This window comes from Rhinolophus ferrumequinum, chromosome 27 (assembly GCF_004115265.2).
Source record: "Rhinolophus ferrumequinum isolate MPI-CBG mRhiFer1 chromosome 27, mRhiFer1_v1.p, whole genome shotgun sequence".
NCBI classification, from domain to species: domain Eukaryota; kingdom Metazoa; phylum Chordata; class Mammalia; order Chiroptera; family Rhinolophidae; genus Rhinolophus; species Rhinolophus ferrumequinum.
In genome coordinates, this window is record NC_046310.1 from 24,319,589 (window position 1) to 24,339,472 (window position 19,884).

The following is a 19,884-nucleotide window of genomic DNA, read 5'->3' on the forward strand; positions in this document are numbered from 1 at the left end:
GGTCGACATCAGTTTCATGCCACACTTCAAAGGATGATGAGACCGCCTCGCAATAGCTGAACTGAAATGACAAAGCTAGTCAGGCACAGTCTCTCTGAGCACAGCAGACCGTGGCACTTATAAAGGGTTTTGGGGGCATGTTCAATTCTGGGATTGGTGAGGTTTTAGAGGCATCAGTGGGGTGATGCCATCTGCGCAGGCTGTTACTTGGGGAAACGGTTGTAGAGCTTTCACCCTTCAGAAGTCTGGAGTGAGTCTGTCCCTCACTGGATGACATTTAGAAGCAAAGGGCCACCATGGATTGGCTGGCTTACAAAAGTTGTGAACTGAGGTGAGTTATAATGGAAGAGGTTTAAAACTGGTTCTGGTGACCACTTGTTACCATGGCTACAGACAATCTGTCTTCTCCGAAGTCGGTGAGAGCTGTTTTCATTTTTGTGGTTTAACCTAAGAAAGGCCTGTAAGTACGCACCCAACTCTTGAAAGCAAGAGGTGGAGACGTAGACCACTCCCCATGACTTTCTGGAATCAGATTGAAAAGACACTTATGTGCGCCCAGCTCTCAAGTTCTGGAGTGACTGGCATTCGGCGGGCAGTTCAAGTGCTTGCTGTTATTGTTTGGATCAGGTGCTCCCAATTGATAAGGCAGAAGGCCATTGTCTCATCCAGAGAACACATTCTCTCTCCCCCACCGTGTGTTCCTTGTATGTTCCCCTCTCTTCTTTACCATGAGACCCTCCCTCCAGCATTAGATTGGAGCGGGCATCGTAACATGTGAGCTCCATCTCCCCTGCGTTTCCCACTCACACAGCGGATTCTATAAACCAGCTCTCTCACCTGTACAGATCTAAGCATGACCTTTCACCTTTTTGTGGCCCCTTCTAGTACGAGGCGCATGGATAATTCCAACACGAGACTGGCAGTCCAAATTGAAAGGGATCCAGGTAAGAAGATATCTTCCTCCTCTTTTTAAAGACTGTTTATGTTGTCATATAGATGGGTTCCTTCGATCCAAAAAGGGAATTAAGTACTCGCTCTTTTTAATCATTGTGGAGACAACGCATGTCTTGGTAAATATGCTGACTCCACAGCTCAGACTGTACCAAGCAGTCTGCCCCAGCATACGATTCGGTTTGGAAATTCATTCCTCCATTACTTAGAATTGATTATAAATAATGAATTGAACGTCTTTGTTAATTAAGACTGTTTATGTTGCATATGATAAATTTCAAATACACACTATAAGCCTTGGTATTTTAGCCAAAAAAAAAAAAAATTCTTTGCAATAATATCAGCATGTAATATCCTCAAAGGCAAGCCATTCCGGGATCCACGATCCAGCAGTCTTCAGAAATTTCGTTCAGCATTTATCTATGGAAGGATTTACCTGCTAGAAAATTAGTTTACTTCGTTTCTCTCCATACTGTATCTAATTTTTAAATATTCTACCTCTTTTTTCCTCATATCAGAATGCAAATTTGAACTTCTCTATTTTTATCCCCCTCACTTTCCCCTGTGCTAACAATTTTGTCTGGGAAGAATTGTATCGTGCTCATTATCTGTTATTGAATTGCATATATGTGATTAATTTGAAATCATAAGTTGAAATTTTAAAATAGCTAGACAGAGAGTTTTTATTTTGTTTTGTTTTTTGAACTGTGTGTCAGTACAGCTTGGGGGTAGGTACAAAAATCTCTCAAGTGCAGCTGTGGGACTCAATGACATCGCAGGGCCCTTGATATTAGGCATAAGGACGGTTTCGTGAGTGCCTTATGCCTGTAATTATTCAGAATTTTGTCTCATTTTAACCTAATTTATGGTCAGTGTGTTCTGAGAAGATCTCCACTTTTACTGGGTTAAACTCTTTTATTTAAACATCAAACTGTTTGAACAATTGAGCAAAAGTTAATTCTGTCATTCAGGCCCTTCCTTTAGAAGTTCCAGAGACTCAAAGTAATCTCTAATTAGTGTCTTGAGATGCAAACCGATTCATCGTAGAAAATGAATATAATGGCAGGTCAGGCAGGCTTCCTCTGCATAGGAAATTAAGCACACAGACACTTTTGTCAGATGACATAACATGACTCAGCCCATAGAACAGTTTCTTTCTTTCCTTTAATCATAATTAGCTTATAAATATACTAATTTCAATTCAGTTTTTAACTGTCATGAATGCCTAGCAAGGAACTTCGTAATTTGGTAGTGTGACCTTATATTGCTTGGAGGTGCATCAGCACACTTATATGGGTACACTTGGGGTCAGTCTTTACCTTCCTGTCCCCCCAGTCGTGCTTCGGTTCCCATGGGAGGGAGCCCTGTTCAGCCACAGTCTTTATTTATCTCGACCTACCTCCCTGAATCTATGTCGCCCTCCAGTAGGCAGCCTAGACTGGAGCCTTGAGTTTTGCTTCAGGCGTTTTCTCTTCTGGGCAACATGTTTTCCAGAACCATAATGTACTCCCCAAAGAAAAGATTCTCCTAAAATAAAAGTCGAATGCAAATGTCTCTCCCAGCACTTCCTCCACCCACAGGACCAGAATCCAGGAGGATTTCCCAGTTTATTCGTTCTTCTCCAAAACGTTTCTATCCTTCATCATTTGAGAGCCAATGGAGGGAGTGAAAGGAGTCAGGGCTCAGCAGGGAGATAAGGGAAGTACACCATGCACCCCAAATTCTACACTCCCCCAAACACACAAACCCTGGATTTCCATTGTGAAGCAGGGCAACCCATCATTCCATCTCCTTTGCTGTATCCTTCCTGGACTCTTCCCTTGGTGTCATCATTCACCCACCCAATAAGAATGGCTAAAATTAAACAAACAGTTGACCACACCAATTTCTGGCAAGGAGGCAGAATGACCCAGACTCTCAGTCATGGTGGGAGGGGAGGAGGATGCAAAAAGGGCACAGCCACTTGGAGCTGGGCAGTGCCACTCCTAGGGACTTACCCAGGAGAAATGAAAACTACGTCCACACAAACTTCTGTTCGTCAATATTTTTAGTGGATTTACTCATAATCACCCAAACTGGAAACAACCCACATGTTTTTCAACTGGTGAGTGAATAAACAAACTGCAGTACATGCCAGGGACTCGTACTCAGCAACGAGACAGAACACGCTGTGTGCAGCGTGGCGGCCTCTCAGACGCCTTTTCTGCGGGGTGGTTACTTGGCTGTCGGCGTTGTGCGAGAATTATAGGATTCACTCGGAAGACTGAACTGTACTCTGCATGAACTAGTCCTTAGTAATCGGAGTTTTATATACATATATAATTTAAACACAATAAATGGCACGTGTATTTAATAATTTATGTCCATAGTCATATAATATGTAACATATATTTGTACATAATATATAATGCTAGTAAGAATTATCTATATTATAGCATATAGAGAGAGATGCTGTTTCCTGTCTATAAATTACACTCCAGTGACTTTGAGTACTTAACGGGTATGCTCTTAACAAAATTTCTCTTAGAGAAACTGTGCAATCTATGGTGTTATCTACAATTCAGCAGATACTCAGTTAGTCCCCACTCCATGTTAGGAATTCTGTCAGGGTTGAGATATAACATTAAGCGAAGTAGACATAGATCTGCCTTCACCTCATGGTGCGTCAGAGAAGTCAGATGTTAATCAAATAGCCATAAACACACATACACACAAGGAAACAAAAGTCAAATGCCAACTGTGACAAGTGCTTCAAAGCAGAGGAGCATGGACAACGGGAGATAGCAGAGGATTTGGCCCAGCCAAGTGGTCAGAGAAGGTTTCCGGAAGTGGTGGTAGAGCTGAGGGCCAGAGAATAGTAGGGTAATAAACTGGAGAGGAGTGGAAGAGAAACCCAGGTAGAAAGATCAGTGTCGGCCAAGGCCCAGGGTGCGAAGCGGTACATGAGTCCCTCAGCGGAAGCCAGTTGTGTGTTGCTGAGCCCACAGGGTGAGGTGAGGATGGAGACAGAAGCAGGAACAGGTGCGTCTCGTGGGGCCACATATGCTGTGTTGGCTCAGGACCATCCCAGCTCATTCCTGTGGGTGATAAAGTATAGGAAAGCCTATTACAGGTGACGTGGAGAGGTCTCATCTCCATCTCAAGAGCACCAAGAAGCGGGCTTGAAGGACCGGGGCCAGGGTGGCCGGGGTAGCACGTCCTGCTGTTCGGTTTGTAAAGCTGTTCTGGTGTGGTCTGATAGCACGTCCCAGGGGAGGTGCGTACGTGAGTCACACGACTACTGCGGTTGTCCACTTGGGAAATAATGCAGCTTGGAATAGGCTAGAGGTAGTGGAATTGGAGAAAGGTAGAAAGATGTGAAAAATAGTAGAAGAAAGTAAAATGGAGAGTGCGAAGGAGTGGGAACAAAGATGCCGAGGTTACGGCTGACGGGATGTTGGTGCCATTCACTGGGATGGGGAACAGTGGGGGCCCGGCGTGGACATGCTGAAGGTCAGGAGCGTCCGCGACGTACCAGGGAAGACGGTCAGTAGACAAGTAGGTGTACAGGTCTAGGGCTCCGATGAGAAGACTCGGCTGGAGGTACGAGTCTGTAAGTTCTGCATTTAGACAGTAATTCAATCCATTTGTGTAGCCTAGAAAAAAGTGTAAAGCGAACAAATTGGAGGGTCTCACAAAATCCTCTAAAATGGGCGAAGTATCTAAAAAGTCTGATTTTAGCCTTAATGAAATGCCAACTCACTGTTCCTAGGTCTGCGTACATAGGAGTGAGCATTCACCGAGCCTGTTTGTCGTTCTGTCTTTAGGGAACGATGACAACAATCTCAATTCCATCTTTTATGAGCACTTGACAAGGGCCCTCCAGGAATCCCTCTGTGGAGACTTAATTCTTGGTCGATGGGGGAACTACAGCTCTGGCGACTGCTTTATTTTGGCCTCAGATTACCTCAATGCTTTTGTTCACCTGATTGAAATTGGAAACGGGCTTGTCACCTTCCAACTTCGAGGACTGGAATTCCGAGGTAAGGATCTCCTTATTGTGGAAGTTGTTGGAAGTCAGTGGCTTGACTTCATCATCATGCAAAGCTTTAATAAGAAGTCACCATTAGAGAGGAAGAATGTAATGCCTGTCCTGTAGAATGAGAAGTGGGAGGCTTGCCACAACTGCCTGTGTCCAGTATTCTGATATAAATAAGCCCCAGCCGTCTGAGGGGACAGGGAATTGAAACGTGTAACCTGGTGTAAAGCTTTGGAAGTCGAGGCCTTCGGTTTCGAACCTTCTGGGAAAATCTCAGAAGCAACAGGAGGTCGTGGGACATGCATGGGCTGCATGTGGAGTCAGCCATACCTGAAACAGCCTGGGTCTGTGGGTCACAGGGGTTGTGTGCTGTGGGCACGTCATTTGTTGTTCTGAGCCTTTCTCTGTCTCTGTAAAATGATGGGTATAATAAGGATGGCTGCCTCATAACACTCTTGTGTGATTTAAATGAGATGAGATACATGCAGGCCCTGCATGAACACTCATCATTTTGTGGCTGCCGAGTTGTTCTGAATCTTGAAAGTCTGACCCCAGTTTTTCCATTGATCAGATGCTGGCGTACATGGTGGCGCACGCAGGTGGCGCATAATGCGAGTGCTCGTGTCCCTTCTTCTCTGCTCTTTGTTTATTTCTTTGTTCAATATGTGTTGTCCTAATACCTCCCCTGTGTCCGGCAAAGTTCCAGTGCTGGAGATGTAGTGGGTACCTCACTGGAAACAGCCTCACGCTCGCTGATGGTTTTCACCTTCCCTGGGAGGCATGGAAAATACCAAGGAAATAAATGGGCAAACTAATTACGGCTTGGGGAGAGTGCCGTGAAGGAAGTAGGTGAGGTTCTGTGACCAAGATCACTATAGGGGTGAGCGTGACGAGCTGCTGCGTTACATGGGATGGTCAGGGAAGGCCTCTAGAGGACACAGGAAGAAGGAAGTTCCCGGCCAGGAACCTGTAAGTGCCGAATGGATGAGACGAGAGCCCCTCAGAGGGTTCCTGCAGCCGCTGGCCCAGGGTGACTAGAGCTAACTGGCATGCTGGCACCAGGTAAGCTGGAGGCTAGGTCACGTGGGGCTGCATTTTGTTCTGTGCATAATGGGGAGCCTTGTAGGGGTTCTGGAAAGGGGAATGACTGACCTTATTTGCACGTTATGAGATGGTTCGGGTAGCTGTGTGGAGGATGTACTAGAGGGGGACAAAAGCAGAAACAAAGAGACCACTTAGGACTGGCTTGTAGTCACCCAGGCAGAGGATGGTGGAGCCAGAGAAGAGCAGGGAGGTTTGGGGGTGGGGATGGCAGGGCTGGATGCTTGGGGGGAAAGGGAGGTCTGGCCATGCTCCCGTTTCTCGGTCAGGTGCCTGGGTGGACAGAGGCACATTTAGTGAAACTGGGAGCCTGGATTAGGAGAAGAACTTTTGATTTGGGGGTGTCATCAAGAGCTCCATTTCAAATAATTTAAAATGCCCTTGAGTAATCCAAGTGAATATATCCAGTAGCTAATTGGACTTAGGAGCCTTGTATTCCTTCAGGAGACATTTATTCAGCACTCGCTATATGTCAAGCGCTGGGCTGGGTGCTATGAATACAGAAGTGAAGGCCCCAATTAAGGCACTTGGACCCTCGCTGAGAAGATAGACAGATAAAGAGTAATTAGTGATCAATGAGCTGAGTATCGTGGCTGTGCTGTGCGAGAGGCACGACAGGAACCTGAGAAGGGGCCCTGGAATGAGACCAGGTCAGCTTGGCAGAGGAGAGGCCACAGTTGGGGGACGAGAGACACCTGATGTAATAACAAAGAGGCACGAAGTAGCCAGATACGGTTTCCAGGTGATTTGGGAGGAAGGGGTCAGAGATAATGCTAGAAAGGTGAGTCGGAGCCAGGCCACAGCCAGCCAGAACCTCCCAGTGACAAAAGGGCATCTTTTAGCCAAGAACAAATTGCCATTATTTCACATCTTCAATATCCTACCCTACCGAGGACCAAGTCTTTTGGTTCTGTGGGTGAGAATTTCTAAGCATTGTGTTGTGACTCTCCATTCCTTGTAATAACATTCCTAAATGAGTTTCTCTGGAGTGGTGGGTTGCACGATTTAGGTGTGCATTCTGTGCATCCTACAAATTTTAGGAATCTAACTTAGGGAGCTTATTTTGGAAAAGGTCACTGGGCTGAGGGAGCAGTGGTCAGATTCTACAGAACTCGAGAAGCAGCGCTTCCCTGAAATTGCGCACAAATGCCAGAAAATGCCACAGGAGGGGGTGGAAATTAAGTGTCTCTGATACAATAATGCAATAGAATCGTCTATTTTGAGAGTGTTCCCTTTTTTCTGGAATTCAAAGGCAGAACTTTCAAAGTTAGCCTAGTTGAATCTGAATTATAGTTTCTATCACAGGTTTCATGCGGCTGACAGCTCCTTTAGCAAACTTAACTGACCTTTGAGTTTAACGGCTCAAAGTTAATCAGATTCTAGAACTTTGCAGCACTTTGTCTGCCAGCTCTTCATTTCACAAAAGAGAGGTTCTGCCTAGTCTGCCACTTGGAATGTTTTGGTCTCACCTCAAATCAATTATTTTGGGGAGCACGACCAACCATCACCAAATGTAATGGTTTAAGACAACAAGGATGTCTTATTCTTTCTCGCGATTGTGTGAGTTGGCTGGTAGCTTAGCTCTCTGCCGCTCTCGCCCGGTTACTCACACAGCTGCATCCAGCTGATAGATGAGACACGCTGGAACGTCCAAGGGCCACGTCTGGGGCTGGTACCACCCCTGCCACGGTGGCTCATCTCCAGGTCACTGCTGAGCCTCCAGTGGGCTGGACTCAGCATCTTCACAACCAGGTGGTCTCAGGGTTCCAAAGGGGGAACAACGAGCCCTCCGAGGCCTCTTACAGCCCAGCCTTCAGGTCAGGCACTGTGTCACCCCCACTGCGTTCTATTAGTCAAAGCCACTCCCAAGGTCAGCTCAGATTCAAGTGATAGAAAAGGGGCTTTGTCACATTGCATGATTCACCGGGGGCCAACATACCAGACCCCAGACACCTCTTTGGGTGAATTATGGAAGGAGGCTCAGAACTGACTCCCCTGCGGGCAGGCGCAGGAGAGAGGCAGTGGTTGTGTGAAGTGAGACTGCCCAGCAGTGTCTCCCCCTTACTGCAAGGCTACCTGCCTTCCTCCTGCCAACCCCAGAAGAGATGCATGCCCACTGTGAGGCTGGCTTAAGCACAGTAGCGACATATTGAGAAGAAAAATGCCGGGTGACCTGCCCCAGTACTGCTCACCCTTGCACAATACGTTTTCTTTGACCTAGTCTGGTTGTGGCTTGGAGCACAGGACCACTGAGAGAACATATAGCTTGAAAAATCTACATTGTGCCTTTGTTGCAGGAAGAATCCAGTTGACCTAAAATGACTGTTCTGTTTTCTGTTCTTCCCAACACATATTACAGTATTTCCAGGAAAGATCTGGTGTTCTTTCTCCTCCTGGGGTGTTTTCTAAGATACTTCCTGGGCATTCACATTTATTTCCATTCCCTATTTTCCCAAATAGCAAGATTTATTTTGTTCAAATGTAATCTACCTCAGCACAACCTGGGGCAGTCAAAATACAGATGCCTGAGTTCTCCTCCTGAAGCCAGCAGTGGGAGTGTAAGCCGCTCCCAGCAGAGGCTGACTTTCTCAGGAAATGACCCGGACTCCCCAGGGGAAGGCACCTCCCCAAAACCAGGGAGCAGGAAGGTCCACCTATCTCTCGCTCACTGAACGGGATGCATTTGCACCAAGAGGAGTTCTTAGCTGCAAGCAACAGAAATCAACTCTGGTACTTATGCAGGAGAAGGGTTTCTTGGAAGATCCTGGCAGGGCACAGCTTTGCTGAGAAGGCTGGAGAAGCAGGCATGGTGGGTATCAGACAAGAAACATGTCTAACATCACACCATGAAGAGGTCACATTTCAGCTGGTAGACGCAGGCACGACCCTCAGGTCATCAACACGTGACCCGGATATTGGACGCAGCTGCCCCTGGGAACTGGATGATACGCCCCGCTGCTGCCTCCCTTCCGGAATCAATTCCACATGAGCCCTGCTTCTTCGTGTCACCAGCTCATGGTGTATCTGACGGACACATTTGAGATCACACGCATGTGCTCTAAGCACAAGGGAGGCTGGGAAAGTGTGTCTGACTTTTCAGTTCCTGTAGTGGGAGGTGATCACCGGCTTTCCCTGAGAATCATAATACGGGTCCATTGGTTGAAATCCTGCTAGCTGCTGTACCAGTGAAGTCCCAGCTCTCATGGCTGGCACAACAGATGTGTGTTTTGTACTCAGAGTCCAGTCAGTGGGAGGAGGTGGTGGGGAGATGGTTCTGTTCGAAACCACCAGGGCTCCTGGCTGACGGAAGCTCTGCCTGTTCCCCAGCATACTGCTTTTGAGGTCACCCTGGGCTTCAGTATCAAGCAGGGGGGATCGTGTGGAAGATTGTGAGGTGCCAGGCCTGGACCTGGGATATGTCGTTTGCTCTTACAGTCTATCATCAAGAATTGACATAATTATAGGAGAAGCTGTGAAATGCTGTCTAGCTGAATACCCAAGAGAAAAAGAAAAAGGCTTTGGAGGACAGTTACGTAGTCGGTGGCACAGTGGGTCATTTCCCAAATGTAGAATAAGGGTTCAGACCCTGGGTAGCCCAGAAGATTGATCTTTATTTGAATAATCAAGGTCCATGGCACATCCTATTTCCATTGGCTGGTACTGTAGTAAATGATTATACAAATTCAAATCAAGAATGCAAATAAGGAAGCAAGCCATGTTTTCTATTCTACATCTTTGGCCCGTGCTCCCAGAATAGAAATAATTCTTTTCTTGTTAATAAAAGGTAACAGCATCATAGCCACCACTGCTGTTAGGATTATGACTATTTCTTGCATCGTCCTAACCAGGGAGCCTTTGAGGAAGGCTGAAGAATTGACGGATTAATTCAATGGTTGATGGATTAATCACTGGCTCTAAATCTAAGTCAGGCTACCAGATAATGTACGTTAGAAGGCAAACAGCGTGAGGGGCACCAAGTTCAAGGTTCTTCAAAAGAAATAGAATCTATTGGTTTATAAATCCCATATAACCCATCATTCCAGTAGGTGGACACAGAAAAATGGAAAAGCTAGAGTTGATTATCTGTTCAATCCATTTCTGTTCTCCTTTTGTCATCCGGGTGACCTAGAATGATAGGTTTTCTTATTTCTGTTAGAATAGGAGAAAAATGAATGAGGAGTCACAGTGCTGCCAACAAGACAAGCCAGGCAATTGTCTGAAGAGGTGAAGCACCAAAAATAGGAGCAAAACCGAAAAGGCATTAGAGAGAGTCTTTCATGGGACGCGTGTGAACTCCAAGCGAGGGCCAGAGCACTCGCCTGTGAAGTGACATCAACCCTCAGAATGGCCACAGTCATTCAACTATGGGAAAAGCCAGGCCCCCGGAGGTGGATGTCTCCCGAGGCTCACAGCCAGTCAGTGGCCGAGCTGGGCAAACCCCATGACTCGCTTAACCAGAACTTCTCTTCCTACCTGGCCGTTTCACCTTCTTTCACTCTTGTTGGGTGTTTGTTTGAAATGCGAACCCTATTGTTTATTTGGTTTATTAAACACTAAGTAACTGGTGTATAATACCTTCGATCACATATGCAGCCTTTCAGAAAGTCTGTATCATGAATCTAGTTGCAACCCCACCCCCCACTTTGTATCAGGATATTCAACAGAGCATCGCAGGTGAGGTGCCCCCCCCCCCCCCCGATATTGGAAGGACCTTCTGTGAGTACTGAAATCCCAGGAACGATGGCAGGAGGTGTGTTGGAGAGTGGCGGTGAGCCAGAGCCAATACCTTCATGGAAGGACTGGGAAGGCCCTCGAGGGGTCGTGGAAGACAGCCCCAGGAGAGGAAGGTGTGGGTAGTGAGAGAATGGCCTGAAAGCGTCCGTGAGAAACAAGAGGACACCTTCCAGCTGCCTCAGACCCAGCAGCGAGAGGAATGCATGCAAACAGCCCCACTGGGGACAGCCAGGTCTCCAGCAGAGCACCAAGGAGAAGTTGAAGAATGGACCTGGCGTTCCAGAGGGCGCAGGGAAAGGATTTCCGGAGTTCATGGCCCGGGTGAGGGTGGGGCAGTGGAAGAGGTGATTCACAGAGCAGTGTGGAAATTAGGCTGCGGGGAGTCTGGCCTCCCAGGGCAGGTGATTTGAACTGCAGTAAAGCAGTTCTCTCATGGAAGGTGACGCAGAAATGAAATCTAATTTGCACGCAGGTATGCAGGCAGCTTTCCTTATTCTCATCAGCAGAGAACTGCTACATTTTTATCACAGCAAGGGGTGTTTTCCAGAAATCTTCTTAGGGGAGGTCTTAGGAAATATTAGAGTCATTTGATAAAGTGGGTTTTTGGAAAGCTCAAGAAAAACTGTATCAGAATTGAAGGTGTTATGTCGACGTTTACATTTCCTATTACTTGTATCACTACATTTTCTCTGTTAATTTATTCATTTCTCAGTATTTTCCTTACAATGAATGATACTGTGTTTGTATATATATTCTACATTCCCATGTGGTTAAGTATTTCCAGGTTTTTCTCACATAACTTTGTCAAACAAGGGAATGTAACCAATATTGATCACTTTGTCCTTTTACTGAAAACAAAGTTATGATGAGTGCTAAGTTTGCTCTCGGCGTTTGCATGTGTGGGTCACGACCCCTGTGACCTTAGCCGTGATGCGGCGTGTGGCCTCCCAGGGTGGACAGTCAATAAATGTCTCCTGACAACAAACTAATAAGTAATAATGTGAAAACCAAGGCCAGTTTACATTCAGTTCTTTGTTCCTGAAGGCTATGAAAACTCCCCCAAACCAGGTGGTGAGACCCTCAAAGGACAAGGCCCTCCTTGTCTTATTCTCGTCCCTCCCCAGTGGCCCACCTCATGGTAGGACGCCCTGTAAATGTCGTTGAGTGAGAAAGTAGACACAGTTGACGTTCTCTGAGCACCCGTTATACGCCAGGTGCCATGGTAAGCACTTCACTTACATTATCAGAAGATTCCTTATTAACTCTATAAAGGGGGTGTTCTTATCCCTATTTTAGACCTGACAGAATTGGGTGAATGAGGTTCAGCAAGTTGCCCAAAGCTTCACAATCACCAGTGGTGGGGGAGGGGCAAACACCTAGATGTGGCTGACCCCAAAGTCCATGGCCTTCTCCCTGGACCCCACAGCTGGGGGGGGGGTGCGGGAGGAGAAGGAGAGAGTGAGGGAAAGGCAGAGGGGGAAGGAGGGGGGCGGCAGAGAGGGAGGAAGAATAAATAGGGAGAGAGTATGGGGAAAAAAAAGAACGAGTAACCATTTTATAAAAATCTACTTGGTTGTTGAAACTCAGAAACAAGAGTTTCAGGTGAACGTGCTGCTAGAATTCACCGTGGCGGCACCCTGTTCTGCAGCTCGGTTTCTAGGGGTCCTGCCTGCCTCAGCAGCCATGAAACCTGATGGCTCTCACGGAATAAACGTGGAAGGGAAAGACATGGTTATCAGGAGGTCGCCGCACATTGCCATGGGGTCTGGAAAATATCAGAAGACAGGATTTATGTGCCTGTGTGTGTGAAATGTTATCAGCCATCTCATACTTTGACTAACACCCCATAATCACTGGCATTTGGGGACATTTTAAAAATATCTGTGTAACCTAATCTTATCTAAAGCTAATCCAACCCAAACCTTTATCCTAACTGGCTAATCCATGTAGAGTGATAGCTCTCCCACTAATCTTGGAACTATCTAGAATTCTCTCTTCTCTATGGTAACATTTAGGTCATTAGCGATTCCTTAGTTCTTATGTCTGCATAGCTTGAATAATCTGTTAAATCCTTTTGTTGCAAGTTTTACCCATAAAATAATAGGTTCTCCATTCGGAATTCTTAAACCCATATTTTTCTTAATTTCAAATTATGTGATATGTTAGTGGGAGAGACAAAGCCATGCTTGTCTGGATAGCAAGTCTGGGAAGGGGCTTTCCTGGGGGACGTTAGCAGAGTCTGCATATTTGAACATCAACACTCAAAAATAAGTTGGTGGGAGGAAAGGAAGATAATTTGACTTTCAATTAAATATGAATAGGAAGTACCAGATTCTGAGGAAAGTTGAGTGCATTGCTTTTCTCAACTGTAAATGGGGCAGGATTGGGGAAAAAACATCATTCACAGAGATAATTATTATATATTATACCATTTCTCATACTTATGCCTCCATCCTGCCCAACATAAGTTACCATGTGTACTAAGCAATTTGGTTCATTTCACTCTCTCAGATGGGCTGGTCGAAAAAAGCAAATTCAGGCAACTTTTGCTTGTAATTTGTCAAAGCTCATTAGACAGTGTGTAATAAAGAAAAAATACTGATTTTAAATTCAAAAGACCAGACCCTTCTAGGGGATAAGTTGCTTTTGAGACTCAGCGTCCTTATTTACGAAAGGGGAAATTATACCTATGTAAGCAAGTTGATGTGTTTGTGTCCAACAAATGAGATGCTTACTCTCTGATAAATCACTTTTTAAGTTGATAATTCAGGTCTCTACAAAAATAGATGATGCTTTGAAATAAAATTTCTCTGAGAAAATCAATGCTCTTTCATTTAAAGGTATCACATCACGTTGTAATTCCTACTTGCCAAACAAATCATAGGGGGGAAAATTGGACTCCTTTGGACAGATCTTAAACCAAATTGAGGCTCCTTGGAATATAAAATTGTGATAAAAAAAATTTCTGCTGTGTCCACAGAATTAAACATGTTATAAATTATTCCCACATATTTTGTCTTTTTCCTCTACTGCACCGTGGGCCAACCCACTTCTACGTTCTCAGCATGTATTTAATAGCTGCACGAGCCCAATGCTGCTGAAGGACTGGAACTGGGGACTAGGGGACACATTGTCCAGTTAAATAATGACTACCTACAGTCATCTGGGGCTCCACAGGCCGATCCTGTCACTGGTTTTAGTTCCGCTCCGTAACCTCAGTCGTGTCACTAGACTATTTCCCCACCTTTAAGGCTGGATTACTTTAAAGGGGTGATTCCCACATGGATGTTTAGCATTTAGGAAATAAAAAGTGTAATGAGAGAATCTGTTGGTGACGGCGGCCGTAGTTACTTCTGCTAAAGTGGGGAGGCTGCCATCAGAGATTGGCCCCAAGTCGAGAGCCTCAGCCTTTCTCTGTCCCTGGTGGCTTCAGGGAAGCTAGACTCTCTGGAAGATAAGTCTTTTCTGGGAAAGCTCAATTCTTCAGAATCAGAATTCAACCGCCAAGAGCTTCTAGGAGAGCTGTAGTGGGGCACAATACTAGAAGGGCAGTCAGGGGGCTGCATCTCCAATAAGAGTTCTCTGGGTCTGAGCCGCGTCTCACACGTCTTGTGTTTCCAACATGTAATACACATCCTGTGAGGTCCAAATGTTCATGGACTTGAACTGCTCTGAGCTCAGCGGTGACGTACCTGATGGCCTCCTCCTTCTGTGGCCTTAAGCAATTCAGGAATGACTCTAACTGTGACCTCCGAGGCGAATACATGTTATGTAACAATCCAAGGCCCACACCCCAGTGTGTCTCTACATCCCACCCGCAGCATGAAGAGTACTGGCCAAACCATCTCTGTGCCCAACTGGCATCTACCCCGTGGCAGAGACTGACTGTATTTTAAGGGCAGTGCAAGCTTCTCTTCTGCGAGTCCCCTCATGGGGACCTCATTGCTTGGCCCAGTGCATACTGGGCTGATGAAGGCAGTGACCATTTGAAAACTCAGCTCAAATAAAGTCTAGTAAAATTATTTTAAAACATTATTAATTTTAAAATAACACCAATGTAATAATATTGATGATATTTGGGGTTTTCTGTGGATTCCAGTTAGTCAGATTCTTTGGAACAACTGAGCGTTGTTTCTCAAAGTATTCATATCAGATAAGGAGGAAAACTGGAGGGCCAAGAGGCCCCGCTTTAAAATGTGTCCTGCATTTAGGCTGTAATATGCACATTCTTGCTGGAAAGTGGTAAAGCACGCTGACATTTTCTTTCAGTGCAGGCTTTCTGCTGCAGGGGACCCTTTCAAATGTGTCCCTTTGAAGTCCCCATCACATAATGGCCCAGAGTCTCCATCACTTCCTCTGACCTCTTGGTAAACAGCCTACATCCTAGTTCCAGCCCCCATCACTCTGCACCTGAATTGGGACTGTGGGGAACTGACTTCCCATCACTGGTTTCTGCACTTGACTCCCGCAAGGCTGCAGGGAACTCTTTCTTAAGAGCCACTTTCCCCACATTTCTTTGGGACTTAAAAAATCCCCATCACCTGCCTGTTACCTTCAGAATTAGGTTAAAATGCTTCCATAGGAGTCCAGTTTCCACTCCAGCCACCTGCCCTGCGTCCCACCACTCCTCCCCTTCAGGGATCCTGCCCTTGGCACCGGCTTGCCAGCTAAAGTATTTCCCCCATGGGAGCACTTTAAGGTAATTGAAGGTTGCCAGACCTTTTGTTCAGACAACTATCACCCTTTCGTGTCCCAACTTTCCCAAGAGAGGGTCGCCTCTACATCTCACCAGGCTGACCATTGAGGCAGGCACACCTACACCAACCAGCCACACAGAATATTTGGTGCTTATCAGGGAGAAAACATCAAAATTCCTTGGTGCTCTGGACACAGTAATTGTCAAAACTAGGTGGAGAGACATTATCCACTCCAAGGACACACTCCCCGTGTGCACGAGTCTGAACTCTGCCCTCAGGTGACCACGTCCCTAGGGCTGGACTGTTTGAGCCACCTACAGAAGTGCTTTTTCTTTGTGCTTTGGCCATGTCAGGACGGCTCGGGGGACCTTGTGTTTGTACTTGCTGTGAGATGCTATCAAGGATGGTGTTCCCATAATGCACTGTGTTATTTTCATGAGGGTCCTGGGAATATCGTCTCGCTGGTGTCTTTGCCAGAAATAACTGTGATCTTTCCAAATAATGATTTTGTCTTAAGACACAAGAAACTATTCAAGTTTTCTCTCTAGGTTGGCTGCTAGAAAGCCTGCGTGACATCTGTGGCCGACCTTTCGTAAATATGTAGTGCATCAGAGAACACAGTCAGGGCCCCTTGACATTATTCTGACGTTATCATATTGTTCCTGTCCCCATTTCCTCTGAAATTTTATCATTTGTTTTTGTACTGTGTATGCCTTCTTAGATTGACTTCATCCCTTGTTGGAATTAAGTGTGAATAAATACGCCAGGCCTGGCCTGTCGCTGGTAGATATGGCAAACAGAGGTTGGGAGTGGGGGCAGTGCTTGCTCCTTTGGAAACAAGAAAAGGGAGGGGGAAAGGGCCAGGTGGTCAGGAGAGGGCTGCCAGCCGTAGTGCCAATGGCTGCCTCACATTTCGCCACACTCAGGAAATTGTGTGGCAAGACATCTGGGGTCTGACAGATTCATTTTCAGTTCAAACACTGAATTTGCACAGTTTTCATTAGGCATTCTGATCTATCAGAACCAAAAGACTCCAGGATACTTTCAACATTAATTTTAAAAATATTTATCGAATGCCTTCTATGTCCCATTGAGTTAGACCATGAGAACACCGCAACATAAAGATGCCAAAAGTCAGTTTCAGTGAAAACACCAGTCAGCCAGCCATCTTGTCATTCACCTCCACCAGTGATGCGAAAAGTTAGTGTGGGAGCAGTCGATGTTCACGTCTCGCTGTTGAAGGGAATATTCTCTAAACTGTGTAAGCCTCTCTGAGAAGAATATGGGCCTTGATTCGCATTTGAATGCGAAATTAGTGCCTGTGCAGAAATAGTTGGGTGTCATTATTTTCATATTGTTTTACTATGTGATCCTGACTATGAATCTTTTGTTGCTAAGAGGTGGTACCCAGACCTACCTGAACTGTGTGATTATTAAAAATCTTTGGCAGATATGACGTCTCTATCAAGCTGAGCAGTCCTTCCCAGCAAACTGTTTCCTCAATTGTCCTTTCATCAATGTAGAAACACTCCCAGGCTCACAGTGGGCGGTGGTAACTTATTTCACTGGGATGGTAGAAATCCAAACTCTGCATCATTCCATGTACACATAGACACAGACGCAGGTGCACGCGCTCTCTCTCTCTCTCTCTCTCTCTCTCTCTCTCTCTCTCTCTCTCTCTCTCACACACACACACACACACACACACACAGCTTCCATTTTGTTTGATGTAAGGGAAAAAAAAAACTCTGACATTCATCCCAACATGATAAATGCTAGGCCCAGATGGAAAGGAATGAAGGAGGGAGAAATTGGAAAGAAGCTCAGATTTTTCAGGCATCATTTTACATTTCACCAGTTTTGCTAATCTATTTGGGATGAAAATTCTCCTTTTTGCTTCTTCTTTGTGTAGTCTCTTTCTAAGAACTGTCTTACTTTATTCATTGGAAGAGAGTTTCCTCCTAAATTACATTTTTAACTTGCAGCAAACCACTGATGTTGGTGCACCATCAACAATATCCAGCATATAATAAAAATTTCTGGGTATGTAAAGAAACAGAAAAAAAGTGGTCCATACACAGGGAAACAGCACAATAAATAGAAATACGCCCAAAGATGTTGGAGTTAACAGAAAAGAAGTTTCAAACAGATGTTCAGGAATTCAAAGGAAAGATTATCATAATGAATGAAATGATGGAGATTATCAATAGAAAAGTAAAAACCTGAAATTCCAAAACTGAATAAAACAATGTCTGAAATGAATATGTTAGAGCATAGGCTTAACAGAAGAAAAGATCAATGAAGTTTTAAACAAGGCAATAGGCACTATCCAAACTGATGCAAATAATTTGAAAATTAAGGAAAATAAATAGAGACTCAGTGATCTGTGGAACAATATCAAGCATTCCAACATATGTGTAATGGGAGTCTCAAGAGGAGAATTATTAAGTAGGGGCAAAGAATATTGAAGAAACATTATTCAAAACTTTTAAAAGTTTGATAGCAAATATCAATCCATAAATCCCAGGGCACGTCAAGCAAGATAAACACAAAGAAAACCAACTGTAAGCACATAACCATCACATTGCTGAAAATTAGAGATAAAAAACATAAGAGCATCTGAGATTTTTTAAATCATCATTTAAAAGACCATGAGAAAGTTTAAAAAACACATTATATACAGAGAAACAGCCATATGAATTTTCACAAACTTCTCATAAGAAATAATGCAAACGAGAAAATAATGCAATGATGTTTTTAAGTGCTGAAAGGAAAATAAAACTGTCAATCCAGAATTCTACATTTAGGAAAAACTCCTTAAAAATGAGGGCAAATGTAAATATTTCCAGGTAGTAAACCACAGTTGACATAATCACAACCTAACCTATACTATATGAAATAATAAAGGAAATTCTTCAAGTAGAAAGACAGTGATAGCAAATGGAAAGTTGATTCTACCTGAAAGAATGAAGATTGCCAAAAATGGCAAATATGTGAGCAAAGATATTTTTTCTCTTTAAAATGCCTTTTAAAAATTGATTGTTTATCGTTTCTCGGCCTTTTAGCTAAGATCAAGTGTAAAAATTGATTTTTTAAAGCAAAATAATAACATTCTATTGTGGGGTTTAAATGTATGTTAGAGTAAAATGTTTGACAATAACACAAAGGACATGAGGGGGTAAATATACCATTATAATAGTCTTACATTATAGGAAGAGTGGTATGAAATCAGTCCATGGCAGATTTTGATAAGGTAAAAATGCACATTGTTATTCCTAGAGCAACTGGCAAAAAAAAAAAAAAAAAAGACATAGTTAACTGATATAATACTAAAAGCTTTTCAGTCAAAAAAAAAAGATCAGAAAAAAAGATCAGCAAATGGAAAAAGTTGGACAAATAAAAACAAATAGCTAGATGACAGATTTATACCCAATCATATAAATATTCACAGTAAATGTAAATAGACTAATCACTATAATTGAAAGAAAGATTATCAGACTGATAAAAAAAGCAAGTCCTAATTACATGTGGTTTACAAGAGACATGTTTTAAATACGATGACTTAGATAGGTTAAAAGAAAAATGACAGAAAATTATATCCCTTACAAACCCTAATGATAAGAAATCTGAAATAGCTGTATTAATATCAGACTTCAAGATGAGGTGTATAACTAAAATAAAGAAAATGTTTCATAATGATTGAAGAGTCAATTCATCAAAAAGACGTAACAGTCCTAACTGTGCACACACCTCCGGCTGATTGCCTTACATGAGCCTAAAACACCACGTACTTTCCTGCAAGAAACAAGGCAACTCCCACCACTTCTATTCAGCCCCATACAGGAGCTCCCAGCCTGTGCATTGAGGTGCCCAAAAAATTAATAATAAAGTCATTTTAAAACTCCTCGATAGTGTTGCCTATACTTACTGCCTCTGCTTTTCTCCTCCTCCTCTGTCTTGAATTCTCTCCACTCGATTGTCCCTCCCCGACCCATCGTTTCACTGAACCTTTTCTTGCAAAGGTCACAGTTCACCTCCATGTTGTCAAACCTGTTAATTCCTCATGTAACTTGACCTGTCAGCATCATTTGACACAGCCGATGAGCCCTCTTCCTTGAGGGCTTGCCTTTTTTACTTGCCTTTTGCTCCTGACCTCCCAGGCCATTCTGCTCACTCTGTTAGTATCACCTCACGTCCCCAAGCCTCTAAATGTTGGCCTGCTCGGAGCCCACTCCTCAGACCTGTTCTCCACGCTATGCGCACTCTCTCCCAGATTACGTTAAATAGCCCATATGTCTGGATAATTTCCTTGATGTTCTAAATCTCCTCCAGAACCTCCCCCCTGAACTGCCCACTTGCTATCTCCATTTTGATTAACAATGG

At 44.4% G+C, this 19,884-nt stretch overlaps 1 protein-coding gene across 1 annotated transcript in view; it reads left to right on the forward strand.

The window, feature by feature from the left end:
* Positions 1-19,884, forward strand: part of PCNX2 (pecanex 2) — a 219,624-nt gene that overhangs the window by 166,855 nt on the left and 32,885 nt on the right. Inside the window, exons 24-25 of the mRNA XM_033099629.1 lie at positions 886-944; positions 4,758-4,973. Coding sequence (XP_032955520.1) covers positions 886-944; positions 4,758-4,973 — 275 coding nt within the window. The remainder of the gene's footprint in view (positions 1-885; positions 945-4,757; positions 4,974-19,884) is intronic.